The 24331-nt window shown below is 38.8% G+C and overlaps 1 protein-coding gene across 1 annotated transcript in view; it reads right to left on the minus strand.

Annotated features, from left to right (window-relative positions):
* The window catches only part of fancc (FA complementation group C), a 38049-nt gene extending 28783 nt beyond the window's left edge, over positions 1-9266 (minus strand). Inside the window, exons 1-2 of the mRNA XM_042488278.1 lie at positions 9143-9266; positions 5516-5757 (exon numbers count right to left, since the gene is read on the minus strand). Coding sequence (XP_042344212.1) covers positions 5516-5713 — 198 coding nt within the window. The 5' untranslated portion in view covers positions 5714-5757; positions 9143-9266. The remainder of the gene's footprint in view (positions 1-5515; positions 5758-9142) is intronic.
* Positions 9267-24331: the final 15065 nt, after the last annotated feature.

Here is a 24331-nt window from a genome sequence, read left to right on the forward strand (position 1 = left end):
ACGCATGGAAAACAAGAGTGTGACTGTAAATGGCACAAGCAATGTCCAAGTCAATGTGAAAAACAAGACAGGAGCTGATCACACACTATTTTTTTAAAACCAGAGCCAAACAGAAGGTGATCATCTAAGGTCCCTTGGTTGTTCTGTAGAATCAGAAACAACTAATATGTTGTTGCTAGTTTAAAATGACAAGACATAGCAAATCTGTCAGAAAATTCCTTGACATTAATTGTGCTTCTCTCAGGCAGAACACGCAAATGTTTAAGTCCAACTGGAAACTGAGAAAATGCCTTTTTGATTCAGGAGAACATTGTAAAAATAAAAAAAAAAAAAAGGTGTACAACACTGTTTTTGTTCAATCTTATTACTTTTTGGGGTTTAATACATTTGGGGGATTTTCTGGTTTAAAGATATTATTTTTACAATATGATGACTGCAGTGGGACCCACAGTGCAGAGTGCAGATGAAAGAGGTGACGTATTACATAAATTTACAAGCACGTCTTCACACATGTGCATGAATCATATCAACGTGCATTTACAGTATTACTTATTCATCCTGTATCAACAGACTATATCGTGCATTTCACCTATGAGCTAATTAAACTGTCAAAAACAGCTTTGATGCAGAGGGAGTCCACAAAAAAATCACATAAGCCAGTTGTAATTGAAGCAGTGTGCTGTAGCTCAACCAGAGATGATTTGGCTTACTTTACCGCCATGTACACACAGCGAAGTTTATGGTGTTGGGTGATCATGACCTAACATGATCCTACAATGTGGGAAAAACATGGACACTGATTTAAAATATCACCTCTTGGTTTTTTCATGGGTTTCAAAACATTTCATTATTTGTTCACTATAGAAAGGGAACTTGAGATTTTAAAATGTTGGTTTGATGTGAACAAACTGTCTCTCAATATACAGAAAACTAAATTTTGGATTTTTGGAAAGAGAAAAGAAATAGATGGGGATATTGAATTAAAGATCTGTGATGATAAAATTGAAAGTTTTTGAGACTAAATTCCTCAGGGTAGCGATAGATTATGAACATGGAGACAACATATTGAGTATATAAAAAGTAAAATATCAAAATCCATAGCAATTCCATACAAGGCTAAGGATAAATTAAATCACAGATCCTTGTATATTATTTACTTCTCACTTATAATTCCATATATGTTGTACTGTGTAGAATTAGTTACAAAAACAAGCTATACGTTTCATCCATAAGGCTGGTTATTATGATCACACAAACCCATTGTTTATGAAGTCACATATCTTTAATCTCAATGATTTGATTGAAGTCACTGCCCGATCCGGTACAAAGATTCTTCAAGTCAGGAGTGCAGATATGGTTTAAGAGATGTCTGTAGGTTTACCTTTCCAAACGCTAAAAAAGGGATTAAAAGGAGATATTATTATATATTATGTATTTCTGTTGTTGGGGTTAAATTTTGGAATTATGCCGACTTAGCTACCTCACTATTGATTTTTAAACAAATGGCTTATAAGGCAATTTTTGAGAGTTGAACACATTGAAATAGGTTTTCTTTTTTTGTTTGTTTTTTTTCTTTTCTGTTTAATTATCATTTTCTGGTGGGTAGCTTAACTTAATTCAGGATTTTATGTTGGGTAGGCAAATATAATATATAAGCATTGTGCTTCTGCCTATACCTTTCAGTCATTATCACCATATATTTACTTTATGTTGTTAGCAAAAATGTATATACTAATTGTACATTAGAGTGTATATTGTAAATATCTTTGCTGTGTTGTCTGTGATGACTCAACGAAAATGCTACTACTACTATATAGGGTTTTGAGGAAAATATACTGACTTTAAAATGACTATTTCACCCACAAAATGACCATTTTAATATAATTTACTAAAAACTGAGAAAATGCCACATTTAACAACAGCAAAAATATATCAAAACATTCATTTACAACATGTGCAGTATAATCCAAGTCTCATTTATCAAATCATATGCTCAGTACTCCCCAAACACATGCAATTTTGCTACAACCTTACTATTTAAAACACTTCCGCATATATAGTGTACATGGGCAAGCATGTGTTTGAACTCTGCTCTTGCATTTAGTTGCTGAGGTGCTCAACATGCTGAGAAAAACGAAGTTTTCTTAACAAATGCAAGGTAACGTGGTAAGTAAATATACAAAGGATCATTAATCTCATCATCAATATTCGCAATATTTTGTATATATGTATGTGAATATGGAGGAAGTATTTATGGGTTAGAAAAAAGAGGGCCTGGGATAGGGAAGAAAAAAGAGTTTCAGAGAAGAAAATAAGTATACAAAAAAAAATCTTGCTTCATGCACCTTTCATCAGGAATAATCAGAGAGCTCTAAACAAACAAGGAGATGCAAACATGGAAACACACTGGATAAAAGGAAGACATAAATGTAACTTTAAGCCTATATTTTCAAAACAGCATCAGACAGACAAGGGGATTAACTTGACTCACTGAAGTGGATGACATCATCATTAATGGGAAGCAGAGTGCCAATAAGCCATGTATGGTATCTCTAAATGCCCCACAACACCAACAATGTTGCCTGGACTACAGCCCTCACACTCAGCCTTCCTATCAGCCCAACAACACATGGTAAACAACAGTGTGTGTGAGTATACATGTGCATTTGTGTGATGGTGATGTAACTAAAGAGGAATGCTGATTTACAATAAGAACTTTAATAATGCTTTGTGACTACAGGAATGCCTAGAAAAATAAACAATGGCAACAGAAAGTAATTATCACTCACTATCAGGGCCAAATCACCATCAAATTCTTGTCAACATTGTCCTTAGTTATAAATGGGCTTTGAGACTGTGTATCTTGTCTTGATTAGGGATAGACGCCTGAGACAGAAGTGACTGATTATGTGCGAGCCAGGGAGGCAACGGGACAAATTTATAGACAACCATGAAGAGAACAGTGAGGAAACACTTCTGGTCCTGACATCACTGAACCACAATCAGAGTAGCCCTAACATTAAATGGCAAAGTTACTATGGTGAGCACACAAATACACTAGAGTGTGTTGTAAAATTTCCCAAACCCTACATTCATCTTTCTTTGGGCCACAGGAAAGTTGTTGTCATTGCCTTGTTATATTTATTCGTCATTGACAAATGTAAAATGTTATGTCCTCCTTGTCAAATGTTCCCGTGGTATTGAAAATGGTATGGAATATCAATATTTTTTAGGTATTGTATCAAAGGTAGAAATTCTACATCCTGACAACATTATTTTGGGAAACATGCTTATCTGCTTTACTGTCTGAAGTAAAATGAGAAGATGGGTAACACATTTATATGTCTCTGTTCAATATGAAGCTGAAGCCAAAAAACTAGCAACTAGCCTTGCTCTGTCAAAGGATAACCAAATACACCTACCAGCGCCTCTACATCCAGGGTACTTTTTATGACTTTTAAAGGATCCATTATATTTTTTTATTTTTTTGTAGTTGCCCAGTGTTTTTCAAAAAACGGTTTAAAATCTAATCAGACATAATTTAAGATAGCTGGAATACATGCAGGAAACAGAACGCTGAGAAAAATGAAGAAATATACATGATGATAATCAAAACTTATCTCACATTCACACATATAAAAGTTACGTGGCATTGACAGCTTAAAAACGAATTGCCATTATGTTACATTATGTGAAAGCTATCCACTGCAACACTTTCATTACTCAAATTTCATTATTCAAAACAAAATTCCACTTTTTTTCCTGACTTTTCCAAAATTTTCAATGACTTTTATTAATCCCATGACTTTTCCAGGTCTGGAAAATGAGATTGTAAAATTCTGTGACTATTCAAGGTTTTTCATGACTGTGGGAACTCTGTACATCTGACAAATTTATATCTCACTTGTTTAATCCTTACAAAAACAGAAAAGTAAAAATGTCTATTTTGTCTATTTTATGGGCATGTCTTGGCTGGACACAGGAGAAATTAAGTTACTGTGCGGGCTAGGAAATAGGCTGCCAAATAACCGCACCTAACATAATGACAGCCATTTACACATTGGTTTTGTTTTGTACAGATTGATCATCATATAATGTTCATTATTGTGCTGTAGAGGTGCTAGGTGAATTTAGTTACCTTTGAACAGAGCCAGGCTAGTTGAAAACCTCTTTTTCAGGCCTTTACACTAAGCGAATCAAAGTGGCTGCTGGCCCCAGCTTTATAGTGAACATAGAAATACTAGAATGGTATCTATAAAAACCCCCAGCAACAAAGCAAATAAGCACATTTCCCAAAAAAATATCAGACTAATCTTTAAAAAAGTTCAACATTGAGATAGGAAACTTCTTCCACTTTTCTAATCAAGTGTTAAACTGGAAATTAATAGTAACTAGAAGTATTTCTCATCTTAGGCATACGCCACGGGACAGTTAAGTCATCAAAGGATGCAAAATGCTGCCAAGAAGCAGGCTATCTTCAGCTGGTCTTTTATGAGCCCACTGCCAGTAAAAAGGATTTCGGCCCAATTAAGCTATACCATTATTTTTTCTTTCTTTGTATCCACTCGATCATCCTACACATGCTGCCACCTCGGCATGACGTATACCCTGAATAATGCGAACGGAAAAGGAGACAGACAGATAAAAATAATAGTGCCTGATCTATAAAAAATATATGGCTGGTTGCCGAAATGGAGAGGAAGTAGAAAGTAAGACAGACAGAGACACAAAAGACTGATGCTAACCATCACCAGAGTGTTAGAGTAAAACATATGGACTGTAGAGAATCAGAAATGAAAACCTGCAAGAGCACCATGACTGTAAGACTAACATGAAAAAGGTTTCCTACGTGAGAAAAAGAGTATATTATGTGGGAGAGAAATTTGGTTGTAAAAAGCAGAAGGACAGATATTGCTATGGGGCAAGAGCTAGACAGAGGAGCCAAGGCCGCAGTAACACTGAAATCTCACAGTCCTGCACCCCTCCTGTCCTCTGCCCCCTTCCCACATTTGCTGGACCTGATATGGGGATACATTAGGTTAGCGCTGGAGGTCCCAATGCGGCTATTACCTGACTAACTCAACACTGCAGCACTGCCAGCCAGACATACACAGCCTCTGCACAGCACAGAGCAGCCTCTGTTCACAGGACCCTACCAACGCTGGACTTACTGTTCAAGCCCTGGCTTGGGAGGAGAGTGAGCATGTGCATATGTGTATGTATGCTTGTGTGTGTGTGTTAGACGTGCTGGTGTTTGAATTAACCTCAGGCGGCTGTTTGGCCTGACTGATTAGCTGATCTAATTTATTTCATTAGGTAAGGTGTGTCAAGACTGTAAAACTGGCCTCTTAGTGGGTACTGGCCATTTTATTGGACTTAACAGGCATCTGGGAAATAAAGTGTATATCCAGTTCTGTCATGTATATAAATCTCAGGGCTTCCCTTGCATTGTGACAAAGTCTACAAAAGAAAATATGTCAAGCCACATGCTCAGCTTTTTACTACATCTGCTCACCATGTTGTTGATATGTGTGAGGAGTTGCTGCAGGAAATCCCTCAGTCTGCTCAACAGCAGGCAGGTGTCTTTCTGAGTGTCTGGGCTGTTGGCCTGGCCCCAAGCCACTGCTTTGTCCAGCCAAAATTGCATCTCCTGGACGTTCAGCAGAGGCTCTGTTGTTTGTTGGAGCTGGATCAGTGGCTGTGACTGAGACATTTGCTCCTTGTCCAGGTGAATGTATTTACAACTTGAGTGAGATCCTAAGCGAGACAAAGAACAAGACCGTCATGAGGACCAAGGAAAACACACACACAAAATAAATAAATAATCATCTGACCTTAGACATCATTACTTTGTGGGGCTGCACAATGTTAACATTTGTAGCTGCGACCAGCAGCTCTACAGCTTGCTCTATAGGCTGGTCAATCCCAAAAATTCCGCCTCCCTTTGGCAGCCACAGTTTTGGCCCTAGGAGGTTGAAATTTGAAATGAAGGTCAAGTGTTTGTGTGTGAAGGTGTGCTTTTGTGTTCATGCCAGTTGGCTAAGGTTCAGATTCATGTCACATGGCCAAACTTCTCTCACACTCACACTCTCTCACACACACACACACACACACACACACACACACACACACACACACACACACACACACAGGTAGGCATACACAAACCATTTTGCCACATCCTGTTTAATAACTCATGAACCAGTCTTAATAGGGAGGTGTTTTTGTTGTGTGTGTATGAATGCATGGTCGCCCTTGTTACATTGCGATCTTGACTTCAAATGAAATTTCAATGAATAGAATAGTAATAGTAATATAGATGTTTTAAGGAAATTCTAGGCTTTTCAAAGTGTTTTATATCCAACTCACCTCAAAGACCCTCTCCACTAAAAGTGCCTTTAAAGATGTTCCCATACCATTTGTTTCTTCCCAATACCAATTCCAATACTTCAGCTTGCTTAGGTGCTAATAAAGAGTACCAATCCAATACCACTGCATTAAAAAAAAATCTGTGTACTACTTTGTGGAATTTTTATGTGAACTGCAATGTTGTTTACGTAAAAAAAATTCCACAAGTAAAATTTTAACCTTAAATAAAAACATGAGGAGAATTGTTAATATAAATAAAAATACAAAACTTAAATCACACATTTCCATTTACATTATGTGTGAATAATTTCAAAAATTACAGACAGGAGCTTATATTTTTAAAAACACAGCCTATGCAATAGCCCTGTACAATAACACATTTCCGCACTGAATGTTTTTGCGCATCTGCCAAAAACATTTTATAATGTGCATGTGTGGCCTGATGCATTATCCCCCAATTTCTACTTGAGCAGAAGTGGATAATACAATAATAATTGGAAGTAAAAATATGTGGAAAATGAATTCAGGCATATTGTGTTAATATGGTGGTGAGCTCCTATTACCACAATCTAACGATGGAACTTTAAAGCTCCAGGCGATCAAGCATCCTCTCTCTCTGTCTGTCTCTCTCTCTCTCACACACACACACACACTCACTCACTCACACACACACACACACACACACACACACACTAAGGCCTACTGAGAAATAAACAGCACATTCTTCACCTTTTATGATGATGGAGAGAAAAAACGTGGGGGGGCAGATCACAAGGATGTGTGTGAGGATGTGTTTCGTGTCTGTATATAGCCTGAGAATAGTGTGTGTTAGTTGTTTTTTTGCAATAATGACAGGTCTGTGTGAGACACCACAGGGTTGTGTTTTATGATCACCTCGTTACACACGATTTGTTTAATGTCTTGCCATCATCTCTGCTGGAAAGCCCCTATGGCTCGCTGATGTGAATATATAAATACTCATTTTGGGGGAGAAAAAAAAAGTCCAACCAAATTAGGAACAAACGCTTCTTGTTGACTTGTGCTGGGGGCTCAGGTTTTAGTAAAGCAGAGGTGGAAAAGAACTGCATGCTGAATCGATGAATAACAGGCAGTCACCCACAATCTCTATCACACACAGACAGTTACATGAATTCACAGTCACATACACTGTACTTGCACAACTCTGTTGGCGCAACTATCTGTCATTTGGGCAGAAATATGTACATGCACATAAACACACTCGACAGCAGCTCTGGTGTTGGCTGAACACATTCTGGAGCAGGAACGAGATGTGACTGGTCAAATATTATCTTTGAAGATTTGTTAAACTTAGCTTGTGGACTTTGGGTAAGGGTGAATTTGCTGTTCCAATTACAAGATTGTTGACATTATTTCATTATAATCAACTCAGTTAAACATCACTCTCTACAAATTTACTTCTGTGTGTGCTTCAGTATGTTATATTTAAGAACACCTGGATTGAATGAGAGTAATGTAAGGGTTGTCTCAATTATAGTCATAAAAGGAAGTTTTATTCAACTATAAAGCTGCACATTTCAAATGCTGATTACTGACATTGCAAAGAATGGTTATTTTTCATTAGTGATTCATCTAAACAAGGAATGAGAGGGGCACGTGGTGGCTCAGTGGGTAGAGCGGGCGCCCCATATACAGAGGCAATGCCCTCTCCGCAGTGGCTGCCGGCTTTTATTTCAGATACGTTTTTGTCTATCAAGTACTTCTTTTAACGGCTAGCCATTTTAGACCAATCATCCCATCTTCTCAAAGCCCAAGAAGGTAAACCCAATAGCCAGAACAAATTGTTTTTACAAACCACGGATATGTTACATTTGTACATTTCAGATACAGCTGATACATTGAAACTATTTTATGTTGTGACAATGCTGTGGTCAACATGTGTTTAGGTTTAGACACAAAAAACACATGGCTTAAAATATCTGGTTTGGACAGTGCTTGGTAGCCGGTGACACAGTGTCCACCATCCATTCCTCCTCCTCCTCCTCCTAAAGAAAACTAAGCTCAAATATATGCAAACTGAACTAGGTCACTGTAGACATGTTGTACGATATGTATGAAGCCAAATGTAACATATTCGCGGTTTGAAGAAACATATAATGCTCACCCTTTATACTGGCGACTGGGAAATTAATTACCAAAGTTTACTGTTTCAGCCCTACAGGGACGTTTTTATCTAAAAGACAGAAAGCTAACAGACCTTTTCCACAGCAGACATTTGGACGAGTCATAGTAGGAAAAGCACAGGCGAAACTGATAACTATGGCTCGGGTCCATTCATTTTCCCATCAAGCTATGTCAGTGAGACGTCCCCTATGTGGGACACAGCCATCATTAATGTCGAGAAATACACCTGTGCTTTTCCTACTATGCCAAGTCAAACAAAAAATCTGCCGTAAAATAGTTTCATGCTTATTTTTTATCTGGCAGTTTCACCTGCACATCAACTTAACCTGAGTAAAACGCGGGGTGCAACAGCTTCGCCTAACCACAGGATGCCAGTATTTCATCCACCCTACCGCAGCTACATGCTGAAAAGCTATGCCAGTTCAATTTAAGGATACAAAAGTACTACTGCTTCGTGTCAGACGGTTCGGAGTTAAGTTACGACTCCATGAATACAACGCAAGCTAACTGCTTTTCCTCCGACTTTGCAACCGTTACTTCAGCTGTTAGCTGTTAGCCAGTTACTCATTTTACAGTCGTGTAAACGTTCGCTACGGAAGTGGGGACTTACGTGTAATAAAGACTTGCAGCCATCAAACTGAAATCTGCCCGGAGTAAAAGTCAGCTATATTCATTTATTATGTATGTCTCGAGACAAGAAAACAAGCTTTCGTCCCGCGAAGCAAACAAACTGAACTTCCCTCTTTTCCCGGAGTTCCGTGTATGGAAGAAGATGATTGGCTGACAGTCGCACCACCCTATCGCGTCATCGTAGCAGTGCCTGCTGGGAAATTGAGTCAAATAGCCGTGGGAGTCGTGCAAGGGTTTCCGTGGGGTCTTTGAAAAGTCTAAAAGGGCATTGAATTAATTTATCTTTTTATTTATCTTTTATTATTATTTTACGTCAAATATTTAGGCAAAAATCCCCCCACTTTATGTATTTGTGAGTCTGTTCATGTTTTTTTCTTCAGTTCGGGTTATTGTTAAATTGAACTTGCTTTGCTTTGAAAAGGTCCTGAAATGTCTTAAATCCCACTTGCCTTAATCTGTATGAAGTCTGATTTACTATAGTGTTTGTCAAACATACTGCATTATGATAAATGTTTGTCATATTATGAACAAACTGGCTGAATACATTACTTTGTAAATTCCTCATGTAAACATCTTTAGCAAAATAAAGTGGCTCATTTTGAAAGAAATATTATTTTTAAAGGTGTGGATAAAATAATTCAATTCAAGGATGATCCCAGTTTTTCCGCTATCTCAGTGGTTGACCTGACTTAAACCATATCTTGAGCATAGTATGTCACCATGTTTTCCAAACATTCATGCAAACGTAAAGGAATAATTAAATCTGTACTTTCACATTGTCATTTTGTCTTTGACTTATCTACCTGGTCTTGGTTTTTAAGATAAACCTGTCATCCACTCATTTGCGGTTCAGGGGTTAAAAGGAATTGGAAAATGCCTGAAACAATGTGTAAGTGTGTCTGCTATTTGAAAATGTACACCTTCTCTCTGCATGTGTGTGTGTCATTCATTTCGGGGGTGAGGGTCCAGAGGGTGAAGCAGAGTGCATACCAAGGCCAGGAATTCAGGGGTCCGGAGCGTGTCCCTCTGGAACTCAAAGCAAACTTTGAGGGGTTCCCAGCCTGCATGGCTCGAACTGACAAATCACCCAGAGGCTCCAGCCAGACCCCGAGCAGCCAAGCACAGTGCACCAGGAAACGGTTGTTTAAACATACGTAATGTCATGTGTGTGTTTTTGCACGGGCTTGTGCATGTATGTGTGTTTGTGCTTTAGTGCCTGCATGAGAAAAAGATTATATGTGTGTAAGGTGTGGGGTTTTGAACTTCACAAACACGCTTTGTTTTTATGTCTCTTGTGCACGTGTCTGGGTGTACTCAAATGTGGTAGTTGCTGTTAATGCATGCCTTTACCACTTGAATATCGCTTAATATGCATGTAAAAGCCATGGTATGTGCCGTGTGCACAGTCTGAAGGTTACAGTGCAGCAGCACTGTCTGTAAGGTGGGGAATGTGGTCTAGTGGCTCCACATTAGACATCAGAATTTCTGTGGTAGGAAAGCCCAGGCCCTGGATGTGTGCATATGAGTGGGCAAGAGCGTGTGTGTGTACAGGTGTGTGCACAAACATGTGTGTAAGTGCATGTGTGAGCGTGTGCTGTTTCCCCTCTCACAGTTTGGTGCTTGTGGCCTGCTTTCCGAAGAGAACATGGAAACTGTGTGTACAAACGTCTGTGAGGTGCAACATCTTTTGAAAGTTCTAAAAAGAGCTTAAATATTCCATCACATCTGCCTGAAACTGTGAGGAGTCACCATTAGCTTTCTCAGATTCATGTGTACAGTCTATTTGACTTTTATCTGTACTTGTTGGCAACTTTGATTCAGGGTTCTATAGAAAATAAATGTGACATTCACATCAGCTTCTGTCAATATTATCAGAAATTAAAGGAGCAATGTGTATGATTCAAGGGGATTTAGTGGCATCTGCTGATGAGGATTGCAGATCGGATGAGGACTGCTGATAGGTTTTTACTGTGAGCCGAAGTATCTGCCGAGAACTCTTCCTCTCCAAAACAAACAGACCAGGGGATTTAAACTGATAGAAACACTTAGTAAAGTCTTTAAAGTTACAAATCAGTGTTTCTCCAACACTGTTTGGCTCATTGGAGACAGGCTGGTAGCTCAGGATCTGCTAATGTGTGCTCACTTTTTTTTCTCAGACAACTTAAGATCCAGACATTCAGAGGGTTTTTACCAGGAGGCAAATTACCCGCAGAGAAACATGGTGGTCATACTCCATGGGCGAGGACCTGCTCTCTATGTAGATATAAATGGCCCATTTAAAGGTAAGAAAATCACAAACATTGTTATTTTCAGGTGATTATAAACAAAAGAAAACATACTTATTTATATTTCATTTCTGCCAGTAGATGCCCCAACATCCTATACACTAAACCTTTAAATAACAGAAGTTATGAAGTTTCTCAATCAAAAGATTTTAGTTTTTTCAAAACGACTTTAATGCTTATAACCCCTAAAGTCGCTTTTTTTCAGAAATGTGTGCAATGTCATTGTCTTTTATAATGTAATATTTGTAATCCCATTACTTCTTATCAGGTGCTCCTCAGTATGCTGTGAATGTATCTGAGATATGCATGGCTTTATGGAAGATTTTTTTTCATTTAGATCCCTGGCCTGAAACTGACACACACACATGCATATAAACACACACTTAACCTTAATTACACACATTTGATCAAAAACCATAAAACTGTTCCCGACGTTGGATTACAGTACTGTCATGTAACATATTTGTGTTGGTGTCTCCATCAGTAAATGTCCAGCGAAAGCAGCAGTTAAAATCATATGGCGCTGGCCCAGGTTCACCATCAGCTCCACCCTGGCTGCCTGCCTGGGCCAACATGTAGGTCAACCAGGGCTCTCCATGTGCAGGGTGCTCTGTGTGTGTGTGTGTGTGTGTGTGTGTGTATGTGTGTCTTAAGTCTTGTAAAAACATCAGCATATGGGTTTGGAACAAGGTCCCTGGCAATACTCGAAAAAAGGAGAGAGAAGGAAAGAAAAACCACGGCAAAAACTTGAGAGAGTGTGGTTTGATGCCCAAAGTGGAAACCCACACACTGATGTTTTTGTGTGTGTATGCATGTGTTTATGTATGTGTCTCTGTGTGTGTTTGTCCTTGTGGCTGTGCATGTGTGTTGCTATGCCTGTGCTTGCATGGGCACACATATGGATGCTGAGAGAAATGTAGTGTAAACCACGTGTGTTTTTACTGTACTGCTACTCTGTGATTATTACAGAGCTAAGAGACGGGTTGTCACGCAGTGGGGCAGCAACTCGTCCATATGTCTGCGTGTGTGTGTATGCATGCATGTGGGTTTTCATGCTATGAGTGGAGGTCTGATCACAGCCAACTGGGAAACTCTAACAGCATTTCCATGTCTGGTCACTTTTTTTAATTCTAAAAATGAGCTGAATACAGACCTGTCAAATTGACAATAAAATACTATTGAAAAAAACGTAATAGCACAAAGAGGATAGTGTTATTTTCTTAATGGGTATTTGTAATTTTATCTTTTAGACAAACTCAGACTCATTCTCTTTCTTGTCTTTTTTTTTTTTTGCAGCCTTACATGTTCAGGTGCTTTATCTCACTCCTTGTATCCGACTCATTTTGTCCCACTGGATCATTTTGGAAAACATTAAAAGCACAGAATGTCCCTTACTGACCAAACTACCAGTTTATTATATGAAAATTATAAATCTAACCATTACCCCATTGAAAACCCTTGACCATAAATAGATTTTAGGGAAAAGCCAAAGTGCATGATTGCTAATTTTTTTTTTGATGTATGGTCGGTTTGGCCAGAGAGAGATTAAGAGTTTGTGTATCAGTCTCTGGAGCTTATCCTGGGCTCGCTGAGACCAGGAGCTGCACAGCTGCTGACAAATTTGTCAGTCCTGATCCAGACCAATCCTATTACCAATTCTGGTCCAGACCAAAGCCATTACCAACCTGGCTCTGCTGCTATGGCCCTACGTGACCTGACGCCTGACTCAGTGCACCACACACCGATGCTGCTCTGTTTGATGGCCTTGAGTGCTGTGTGCATGTGTGTGGTGTCTCCCGCTGGAAACCACAAGAGGAAAATATGAGCTATGTGATAAGCAGCATTAAGCTCTGTTAGCATGTGCTTTGTCTTTTTTTTTTCTTGCGTGCAATTGGATGTTTTCCTAAAGCACATCAAGTAGTGCACAAAAACGACTTTTTCCGCTGCAGTTTCAATACACGAACACTTTGTTGTCAAGTCAACAAAGGTCAGAGCTGTTTCGAACTTTTTTTGTGGTCCTTTTCAAAATGTTGTTTTGGTGCGCCTATTTTGTGAAACTATGGTGGGGAGAGTCCAAACCCTCTAAGGTGGTTGCATTGTGCTTGCATGCATTTAACATTTAAATGTGTCAAGCTGGTGTACTTTAAACACGATGCCATGTGACAGCATTTGGACAAACTAATCACGATAAACAAAACAGATCCATATGACTTGGCAGCCCAAGACTGGATTATAGACCCTGATGCACTACCTCCCCAGATATTCTTTTTCATATTTAAACTGAAGGCATACATGTTGCGTCCTAATAGAGTCCAGACAAAAATAATTACACACGAAAATGAGCAAACAATATCACAATGAAATAATCATTGAAAAAAAGGTCTTGTATTAGATTTTGTATTACATGCATCTGTATCTTCTGCCAGATCGCAGATTATTCCTTTTGCTTTCCTCATTATTTTGTTATTGTAAATTAAAGTGATGAATCAGAGAATCCAACTATAGTGTTTGTTTTTATGTGCAGCACAGTTTCAAGCTGGGAATCTCAAAAGTTGTTTATTGTCTGAAAGTGTTTTTGTACAAAAAAACCCAAAATATGGGTACCAGTGTATTGTTTTTTCATGATTTCCCAGGTGCAAATTTGTGTTTGATAACATTAAATGGTATTATTTTGAGTGCATTATTTCTGACCATGCTCACAATAATGCAGACAAGTTTGAAAAAGCCAATTTGATGCCAGCTGGCAAACGGTGAAATAAGCCACCAGTCAAAATGAAGTGTGATTGGATTGATTGTTCCCTTTTACTGACCAAGCAGCTGAGGCACTCTAGTTTGTCTTAGCAATAAAGGTCTGTTTTGTCACTTTCAACTCAATCTTGATCTTATGATTGGCCTTTTTGTTTTGTCTTGTTTTTTCAGTTTTGGTGTTCTGATGCCAGAAAAGTATATATGAAAAAAAAATCATCGGCTCACGAATGCTATCTTGTAATCAAGATGGTATTTTCTGGTCATTCTTGGGTTTCTGCATTAAGACCCTCAATCATATCACAAATTCATATTTTTATAGCCATCTGAGAAAACAAATGTGTAATCGACAACATGTGTGATTGGGAGTCCATTAGCCCTTGTAAGAAAAAGTTTAGTATGACAAATTTGCGTGAGTATTTTATGTATTCTCTGACCACACGTCAATGTGAGACTGGTGTTTTCAGATGTATCCACTAACTGCTCGGCAACAATGATGAGAGTCAGGAAAAGGAGTCCAAAGACAATGACTGTTTCAAACTCTCATACTGCCACCCTAATTCTAAAACTTTTTCTGATGTTTTCTTTTCTCAAATAAATAGGGTTTAAATGAAGAGGCTTGCCTCCCACACCTCAGTCTTTCTTTACTCTCCAATTTGTTATCTGTCTTCCCTTTACCAGTAGACTATTGTTTCTGTTTTCTCCTTTTTTTCCTTTCTCATCTACGTTGTACTTCCCTACCTCTCTTTTCCATCATTCAGAACCAGCATGACTCTTTAAAACATTTGTATTGTGTGTGTGTGAGTCTACGTGTCAATGCTGGTCTTTTTGTGGATGAACTAACTGTCCCTCAGCCTGAGGACAGTTGAAGCAATGGAGGGGGAAGGAAGGAGACATTCAAATTAAAGTAGAGGAATGTGCCGTTAAAAATCTTCAGATCCGTTTGGGCTTAACTCTGAATGTCTGGCTGTTAGGAAACAGAGAGAGAAAGACAGAGGGGCAAAGAGATGGAGAGGAGAGAGAATTTTCAGAAGATAAAGAAGAGCTGTCAGAGGCGCCTCCAGACAGGGGCCAGCTCTCCCTCATAAATGGATTTGTGTCTCACACAAAGTTTAAAGGAGTCGTTGTCAGTGTTTCCTGTGTTTGTGTATGATTGTGTGTGTGTGTGCAGTGGGTTTTTTTCTTTAGTGTGCTTTTGTGTGCTAATTTAGGCCAATGTTTAGGTTAGACAATTAATATCAGTTCAGGGTTGACACTAAGTTTTCCTCCATAACAACAAGAGAAGAGACAGCAAGCAAATTTTAACCTCTCAAAACAACATCTAAACTCACTGCATGCATTAAAGCTCTTAGTCACTTTTTACTTTTTTTCCTTTTAAATAGCATTTCCATTGATTTATTTGAATTCCTTCATAAACGGAATAAAGTTGGGAAGCAGGTTATACAGTGTGGGCGTTGGCTGAGAGGTAGAGCAGGTCGTTCTCTAACCAGAAGGTCTCCCAGGGAACATGCAAAAGCATCCCTGGGCAAGATACTGAACCCCAAATTGCTCCCGATGCTGCGTCATCGGAATGTATGTACATATATATGGATTAGCAAGGGGCACCTTGTACGGTAGCCTCGGCCACCAGTGTGTGAATGTTTGTGTGAATGTGTGAATGTGACATGTAGTGTGAAAGCGCTTTGAGTGGTCAAAAAGACTAAAAAAGCACTATTCAAGTAAAGTCCATTTACCATTTGCCAGAGTAAAAGTAAAATTTTGAAAATAAAAATCTAACTTTCTGACAGGTGAACATTCTCAGTTAAATCCCATCAGCAACAGATATCACAGTTTATTGAAAAATGTTAAAGGTATAAAACTGTGTGGTTTAACTGACTGTCTGAAGACTTTATCTTTGAAACCTGAAGTTAAATTCAGAATTAGATGTTTTAAATGACAATTTTCTTAGGTATTATGAGTGGCTGTGCCCATTTTTCACCCTCTTGGATATATGCAATAACCACCTTTCAGTTCTTGATCCTTATTTCCAGCTTCATTTAAGTAAGCAAGATTTTTTTTAAAGAATTATTTTAAAGATTCTATGTTGTTGTTATCTAATATCTCTGAAATTCATTTTTTTTCATTTTTTGTGTAGCGTTCTGACACATTTTTCTTGTATGTCAGCATGTGAAAACCATATAAAATTTGAATCAACAATAAAGATAGCCTGTCCTTGAAATACTTGCTCGACAGTCTGTCTTGAGGAAAAGGGACTGGTAGCATCGCTGACTTTGCCTGCTACACACCCACACAAAAACAAAGGAATAGCATAATAATTTAACCGTGGTGTATCGTGAAACCGGTCACTGCTTCAGTCACGACCCCTTTCTCAAGGGTTTCACTTGGCTGTCACGCTCAACCAAAATGACACACACACACAAAAAACACATGAAAGTAGGAAATAAAAATGCAACAGGGAGAAGCCTTAAAAGGAAATCAAGAGACCTACCCAGTCTCTACAGCCTTATAATGTCTGGTGTGAGCAGTCACAGAAGATGTGTGTAAAATCCTGCCCAGAGGAACAGATCTTACCTTACATAACCCCTTTAACATCTCACATATAAGGGAATCACTTATAGATCTGGTTAGGTAAAATACAGGGGACCAAACAACTTAACAGTAACACAGAAAAAACCCCCCACATTTAACGCATCCTACTTTCTCTTTCATGCACAAACACGTGTAGTCAAAAGGACACACACTTTATGGCAATTCCAGGCATTTTTAAAGCATGCTTCTTTATTGCTTTGAGAGGAAGCTGAGGATTGGCTGAGAAAGGGAGAGAGGTTCTGTGACCAATGTGAAACAGCACTGCATGCATAAGCCTGTTCACACAGGCACGCACACACACACACACACACACACACACACACACACACACGCACACACACAAACTAACACAAACACACACACACAAACACACACACACAAAAAACATATTCACTATATTTACTGGGAACAGCACATTCACAACTATAAAAACTGGGAAGGAACCTTTTTTATATGTTTATTTTACATATAACATTCTGCAGTGTGTGTGTGTGTGTGTGTGTGTGTGTGTGTGTGTGTGCATGATTGTGTGTGTGTGTGTGTGTGTGTGTGTGTGTGTGTGTGTGTGTGTGAGTGTGTGTGTGTGTGTGTGTGTTCCACAGGTTAATCTGGTACTCCTGCTGATTAAAGATGGTTACATATAACACAGCTGCCTGTTACAGTCTGGTAATCAACCAGTAAGAAGAGGACCAGCTGAGACTCCACATTTGCAATCAGTCAGTAAGAAAATTACTGTCAATAAAATTCCAGCTGTTACATCTGACCTTAAACTTTTAATCCTCCATTTTCTGTTTAAAAAAATAACTCACTAATATATATTAACATAAATTTGTTCTTTAAAGGTCAAGTGTGTAAGATATAGGGGGATTTAGTGGCATCTCATAGTGACGATTGCAGATTGCAAACTTTTGGATTCCTTTAGTGTTCATTTTTCAAAAGGTGTTTTACTGGGTGCCGAATTATTGGCAGAGGTTTCTTCCTCTCCAAAACAAATGGACCAAGTGATTAAAACCGGTAAAAACACTGAAAACAAATCAGTGTTTCTTCAACGGTGTTTGGCGTGTCGGAGGCAGCCTTCTGGCTCATCACCTGCTAATGTGTGTTCACCATTTTTCTCCAATAATTTAAGATCAAGACGTTCAGGAGGTTTTTACCAGGAGTCAAATAATCCACAGAGGTCTCTCCCTCTCCAAAACAAACAAGTGTTTTAAACATGCGAAAACTCTGAATAAAGCACTTCAAAGTAAAAAAAATCCAACCAAACAAACAAAAAAAACAACAACTGTGTTTTCTGCTGTTTCTGCCACAATAAGCCGAGAAATTGACAAACGGCTCTAGGAAGGACCGGTCACTTTTTTGTGTTGGCCACTGTGGCTGATAGAAAAACATGAATGGCCCTATGTAGGGCCAGTGTTTGAGCCAGCATATGGTTTGTCCGTTCTAGGCTACTGTAGTAGCAGTAGTAATATAAATAGTTAATTCTAAGGTAATGAAAAGTCAATGATTCTTATTTTAATGTGACAATAAACATAAGGAAATGCACTTATCATATTAAATTCCATTCATGCCAGCATATTCCCTAAATCCTACACACTAAAGTTAGTAAGCTTGAACATATCAACACTGTGATTTGTGTTAACAAGCCATCTCAAGTATGACTCCATCACAGGTGTCTGGAAAAATACAGTTTTGAATAATCATGCGTAACTGTACTGTACTGCACTGTAAAATGTAAGTGCATGTTCTTTGTGTGAATTATTAATCTCAGAATACTATAGTTTAATTAGTGTAAGCAAAAAGGGGGGGCACTCATCTTATAATGTTTTAAATGCTAGAATCCCTTTTGGCTATATTGGGCCCCCAAAGACTCCACTTGACCTGAAAATGTCAGTGAGTTGGCCCCCAACGCAACTTTGTCCCTGTCACTCATTCACCGTCCAAGTTCAACAACCCAATACCAGAGCTGTGCATTCGTTTCTACCGTGACACAGTGTTATACGCACACACATAGGTGTATTCATACAATCACATGCTCTGCACAGAAACACACACACACACACACACACACACACACCTGCTTTCTATTAGTCCAGTAGATTGCAGGGAAATTGAGTGGGAGTGTTAAACACACACACATCCATCTATCTGCCCCTCTGTCCACGATAATTACACACTTCCTGCTCTAAAATCCTTCTCCGACAGCTTCCACTCCAATCATGTCTCTGTTTAAGTTTCAGTGTGCGTGTGTGAGTGTATGTGTGTTAGAAAGAGAGGGTCAGTTTGCAGACCCACAAATTCGTATTGGTTCATCAGCAGTGAAACAGATATACCACAAACCCTGAGTAAATATATGACACGCATCGAGATATGAAAGAAAATAACTCACATCTGTCCTGGTTGTGTGTTTTTTTCTCTCTCTCTCTCTCTTTCTCTCTCTCTCTCTCTCTCTGTGTGTGTGTGTGTGTGTGTGTGTGTGTGTGTGTGTGTGTATGTGTGTGTGTGATTTAGTTTTGGCACAGGTTTGTCAAGAAATCATAAAAAAAATATTTTAACAACTTTGCTGTAATGATTTCACAGTTTGCTCTTTTTCTTTGTCTCAACAGCTCTCCATTATAGTGCCATTATTATATGGAGTCTTGGGTAAAATACATCTAATTATGTTTTTAATTCTGCATTCAAAGGAGTTTATTTGGGGGCGGTGGGGGGCACACCTGAAATAGTGGGTTTAGGGTGGTCCCCCTTAAATTTTTTTGTAAAAAACACTAAATTTCTTGCATTCTGGTGAATCTTTATGCACCAGTTTAGCGTTTCCCCCTCAGTTCATGGTGAAAATGTCTTCAATTTCACCAAAATAAAAATCCTGGTCTATGTAATGTTTGTACTGGAGGGGTAACAAATGTACATGATCTAAATCTTGAGTGAGATGTGTCCCCTGCATTTTAACGGCACTTTTGCCCAAAGTGTTTTACAGTCTGCCTTAAATCACCCAATTGATGCAAACACTAACACACCGATGGCAGTGAGCTACCATGCAAGACCTCTGGGTTCAATGTGTTGCTCAAGGATACGTCAGTATGTGGACAGAAGGAGTTGAGAATCGAACCACCCACAGCTGCCCCCAGAGAAAAGAACAGGAATGCTAAGGAAATATTTTTTTTTTCTTTTATGGTTATCTTGAGTGCAATACTAATTTTTGTGACATTATACTTATATTGAGGTTAGTTTTATCTCTGCTTGTCCATCAATTCAGTCTCTGTGTCTGAAACAGTTAATTTTACCTACTTGATATAGCAATGAGGTATTAAGTCTTGAGTCCTCTTTAACATAACACTGCAGATGTCTACCCTGTCACAAGCGCTTCCTCAACATTTAGATTATTTTATTTTATATTGTATATACATTGTATATTTGACTTATGCGTTGTATGTCTTAGATTGCCATTTTGCTATGTACTTGCATAATTTTCTGTGTTTCATATTTATTAAGCATTGTCAAAGGGGGCCTGCAAGCCAAGATGTTTTATTTCCAGCATGTGCTTCTCTGTTATTATGGTCCATATGACATTAAAAAAACATAAACTTTAAAGAGCTCCAGGCAAAAAATGGAGGTCAGTGTTTGTGGATATGGGTTACATTTATTTTAACATTTTTTCTGTGTCTATCAATACTCTCGTAGCTCATCTTTGTGCATTCACATCAGGCGTGAATGTGTGCACTCAAATCCGTATGTATATTTTCTATGCGTTGATTCAGACTGAGGCTCCCTCTGGGGTCCTCAGAGCTCTCCTCCAGCCCTGTTTCTCATTAGGCATCTGTCATGGTGCCAGAATCAATAAGCACAGATGGAAGAGAAAAAAAATCTCTCCTCTCCTCTTTGTGAATGGGCAGATCATTAGCAAATTCCAAAGTGTTTACCATCATCACCGAGGAAAGACCCTCCTCGACTTTACTGTACTTTTAGTAATTTGTACCACCATTATTTCCTTTATGACCTACACTTTAAAACCCTCCTCCTTAGTACAAAGTGTTAGGGACATGTGAAATCATACGCTCCAGTTTTGTTTGGCTTTGCAGAATATTCGCTCAACACTCCCAGAAGAAAATATTTAGTTGTGGGTTTTCTTTCTGTCTCTCTCTCTCCCTCTTCAACCCCCTGTCGTTGCGCCTTAAGATGACGCATCTGTTTCCATACATTGTTGCATGTTTTCTGGCACAAGACAAACAGCATAGTTTAAACAAAGAGGTGGGTGGTGTGTGTTCATCTGGTGTGTGTGTGTGTGTGTGTGTGTGTGTGTGTGTGTGTGTGTGTGTGTGAGTGCCACCAGGACTACATTAAACGAAAGAGGGAAAGGATGACAGCATCCAACCTCAGTTTGTCATCTTCAGTGTAAACGGCTGTACATCATGCTAACATCTTACATGTGCCCGGCCCAATCACGGCAGTCACATAAAGCCGTGTCAACACAGCGGTAATGAAAACAAAAGAACAGAAAGAAGGGAGCTGGATAGGGACAAAGGCAGATGGAAAAGAGAGAAGTCTGATGGAAGCAGAATATGAGCGAAGGAGGGTGGAAAGAGAGAAGCCGAGGGCAGGATAAATGCTTCCAGTATTAGCGGAAGAGGAGAGATTATGACATGGCTTGGCATGGCTCCGTAGCACTCGTCTGTAACGCTAAGAAAGAGTGGGTGGGTTTTCCACCTCCACAGAATAAATGATGCGAGGGGAAATGGGAGTAAACAACATCAGTCATTATAATTACTCTCATACGGCTACTCCCATCCACCATCAACCATCCTCCAACCCCCCTTTACTCTCTTCCTCCCGCCATTTTCCATCTGTCTTTACTCCCAATCCTTTTTCTTCCCCTTCATTATGACTTGATTTCACCTTTTTCTTTACTCTCTCACACTCACTTTCTCTCCCTATTAATCCTTGGAAAAGTACATGTCCTCTTTGGTGACTTTATCAAAGTGAACCCTCCTGTTTCAGGCCTGAGATCTCAAGCTTGACTCGGGTGGTCCGAATCTGCACCGCACAGAAGAAATACGAGGCTGTGAAAGTTGGAGAAAAACACTACAAATGACAGTACATCAGCCTTTTGTTTAGAACAGCCAACAGTAATAACAATTCTGGCAAATTTCTTGAGCTTTTTACTGCACACTATGAGAGAGATACAATCTCTGGCTCTTGCAGCAGAAGCCTTTGAAAGCTGCTGAATGCATAGTGAATCATGTCATCTGTTTCTAAGAATTGGATGCGGTTCCCTTGCTGTCGTGGAGCTCAACGCTGCTCTGTCTCCCTCACTCTTCTTCTCTCCCTCTTTCTCTCACAGGATTCCTGGAGAGTTGTAGCAGAGTGTAAGAAAATGTGTTCAACAAAAGCTTTCGGGGTGAACATGTCATGTATAAATAAAAGAATATTTGGCTATTAAAAAAAAATAGGTCGGATCCAAAATGTTATGTATCCATTTTGGAATGCAACCATGAGAAGAAAATTAGTGTTCAGTATGAGAGCAAGGCAAAGTCTGAGCCTGCAGACATGCTGCTATGAGGCTGAGCTTTAAGATATAGTATGCTGGTTACTGTAAACACTACTGTAATCGCCAGCCCCAGATTGACTGTCGAGGTTTGTCTGCTTGGCATTTCGCCTCGCTATATCTGCATTTCTCTTGTGCTGTGTCAATGATTTTCGTAGCTTCCTTTTGGATACACGCTGCTCATGCTCTGGCAGAGATTACCTTTTTAAAATCCCTACATCACCTGCATGCTGTGCCCAGGAATGTCCCGAATACAGCAAAATAAGAATAAAATCAGAAAATACAGTCAGAGTCTCTGTAGATAAATAAACTGTCACACACTTCTAGTCGGTCATAAGTGATGATAGACAGGAATTACTCTGTATGCGTTTATAATATATATATATATATATATATATATATATATATATATATATATATATATATATATATATATATATATATTTTTTTTTTTTTTTTTTTTTTTTTTTTTTTTTTTTTTTAAGGAAAATCCTGCATAGTATAGGCTATATCATTAGTTTTGCAAGTTATTTGGTCAAAAATCAAAGACATGGTCAACAGAATTTTAGATCACCAAAAGTCAGGATCACCCAATGTCGTTATAATTAATCCGAAGCAGTACATGAATGTTTGTACCAAATGTGATGGCAATGCATCAAACACAAAGTTGTCGGGAAGTCATTTAAAATCATTGTTGTGAACCTCATGGTGGCGCTAGAGGAAAAGTCAAAGGATCAACAAAGTCATAGCAATTAATAATCTGGGGGTAATGAATGTTTGTACAATATTTCATTGCAGTCCCTGTCAAAATTAGAGTCACCATCATATTTTTCATTTATATGTAATGTTAAGAAATTATTGAGAACCCACAATGTCAACACTAAAACTGGGCTACTTGGACCTTATACTGTGCCTTTTTGATATATATTTACATTACAAAACAACACTCATACTCAAACTGTGCCTGTATAAACTGCTATTTAGACTGTACCTGCTCATATTATTTAATTGTACTATATGTGCCTAACTCGTACATATTTAATTGTATATCTTTTTACCTAAATTTTGTATTTTTTTAAAAATTATACTGCGTATTGTATTCTTTTTATTATTGTAGGACCTATTAACATCTGTCAAAGGGACTACAAATGAAACCAGCTTTTTAGCTAACTTAGGTGATTTTATGTTTGTTTGGATTTGGATGAATGTACAGTTGCAGAGATATTTCCAACTGGATCAAAGTGACAGACCAACCAAGAGACCAACAGACTGATGTTGCCTTAGAGCCATGCCGTGGCTAAAAAGGTAGAGGATTCGTGAAGTGTAACTGTTGTTTTGTAATGTAGATATGTATTAAAAAGTGCACAGTTGCTATATGTCAAAAGTAACCTTCAGTTTCACATTTGATAACTTTCTCTAAACATCTTCTCCCCAATGATAATTTTTTTCCACAATTCATCCTCTCAGCACTGAAATCTTCTCTGATCATTAGACATCTGATTTCAGAAAGTGGAATTCCAACTTTAATCACTCTCAGACCACCAAACAAAGTGAGACTGAGAGAACAAGAGGGAAACAGATGCTGGAGTCCCTCTTGCAACATTAGCAAACCCAGCAGATATACACTCAGAATTTGTATCCTGACAACCGTGCATCCCTGCTCTCCAAATCTACAAATGCCAAGCATATTTCTCACGTCATTCTCATAATGGCTATTTTCTTGTTATTCACAGCTACAGCCTGCAGAAATGTGCTTTAACACTGGGTTTATGTAAGACTGGCCATGTGGGACTTGGACCTCACATTTTGCTGGATAGGTCTTGTAGGGAAGAACGCACTCCCTCTGTGGGAGATAAAGCAGCCAGCCAAGTCAAACTGGTCCCAGGGTGGGACTGAACACCAGCACCAAAATCCACCCAAAACCACCCACTATGAGACTCCTAACAGAATAGAGGAGAAATATTACTTATGACTTTGGAAGAGACACACCACATGCCATCGTGGTTTTTATTTT

This window comes from Plectropomus leopardus, chromosome 6 (assembly GCF_008729295.1).
Source record: "Plectropomus leopardus isolate mb chromosome 6, YSFRI_Pleo_2.0, whole genome shotgun sequence".
Classification (NCBI taxonomy): domain Eukaryota; kingdom Metazoa; phylum Chordata; class Actinopteri; order Perciformes; family Serranidae; genus Plectropomus; species Plectropomus leopardus.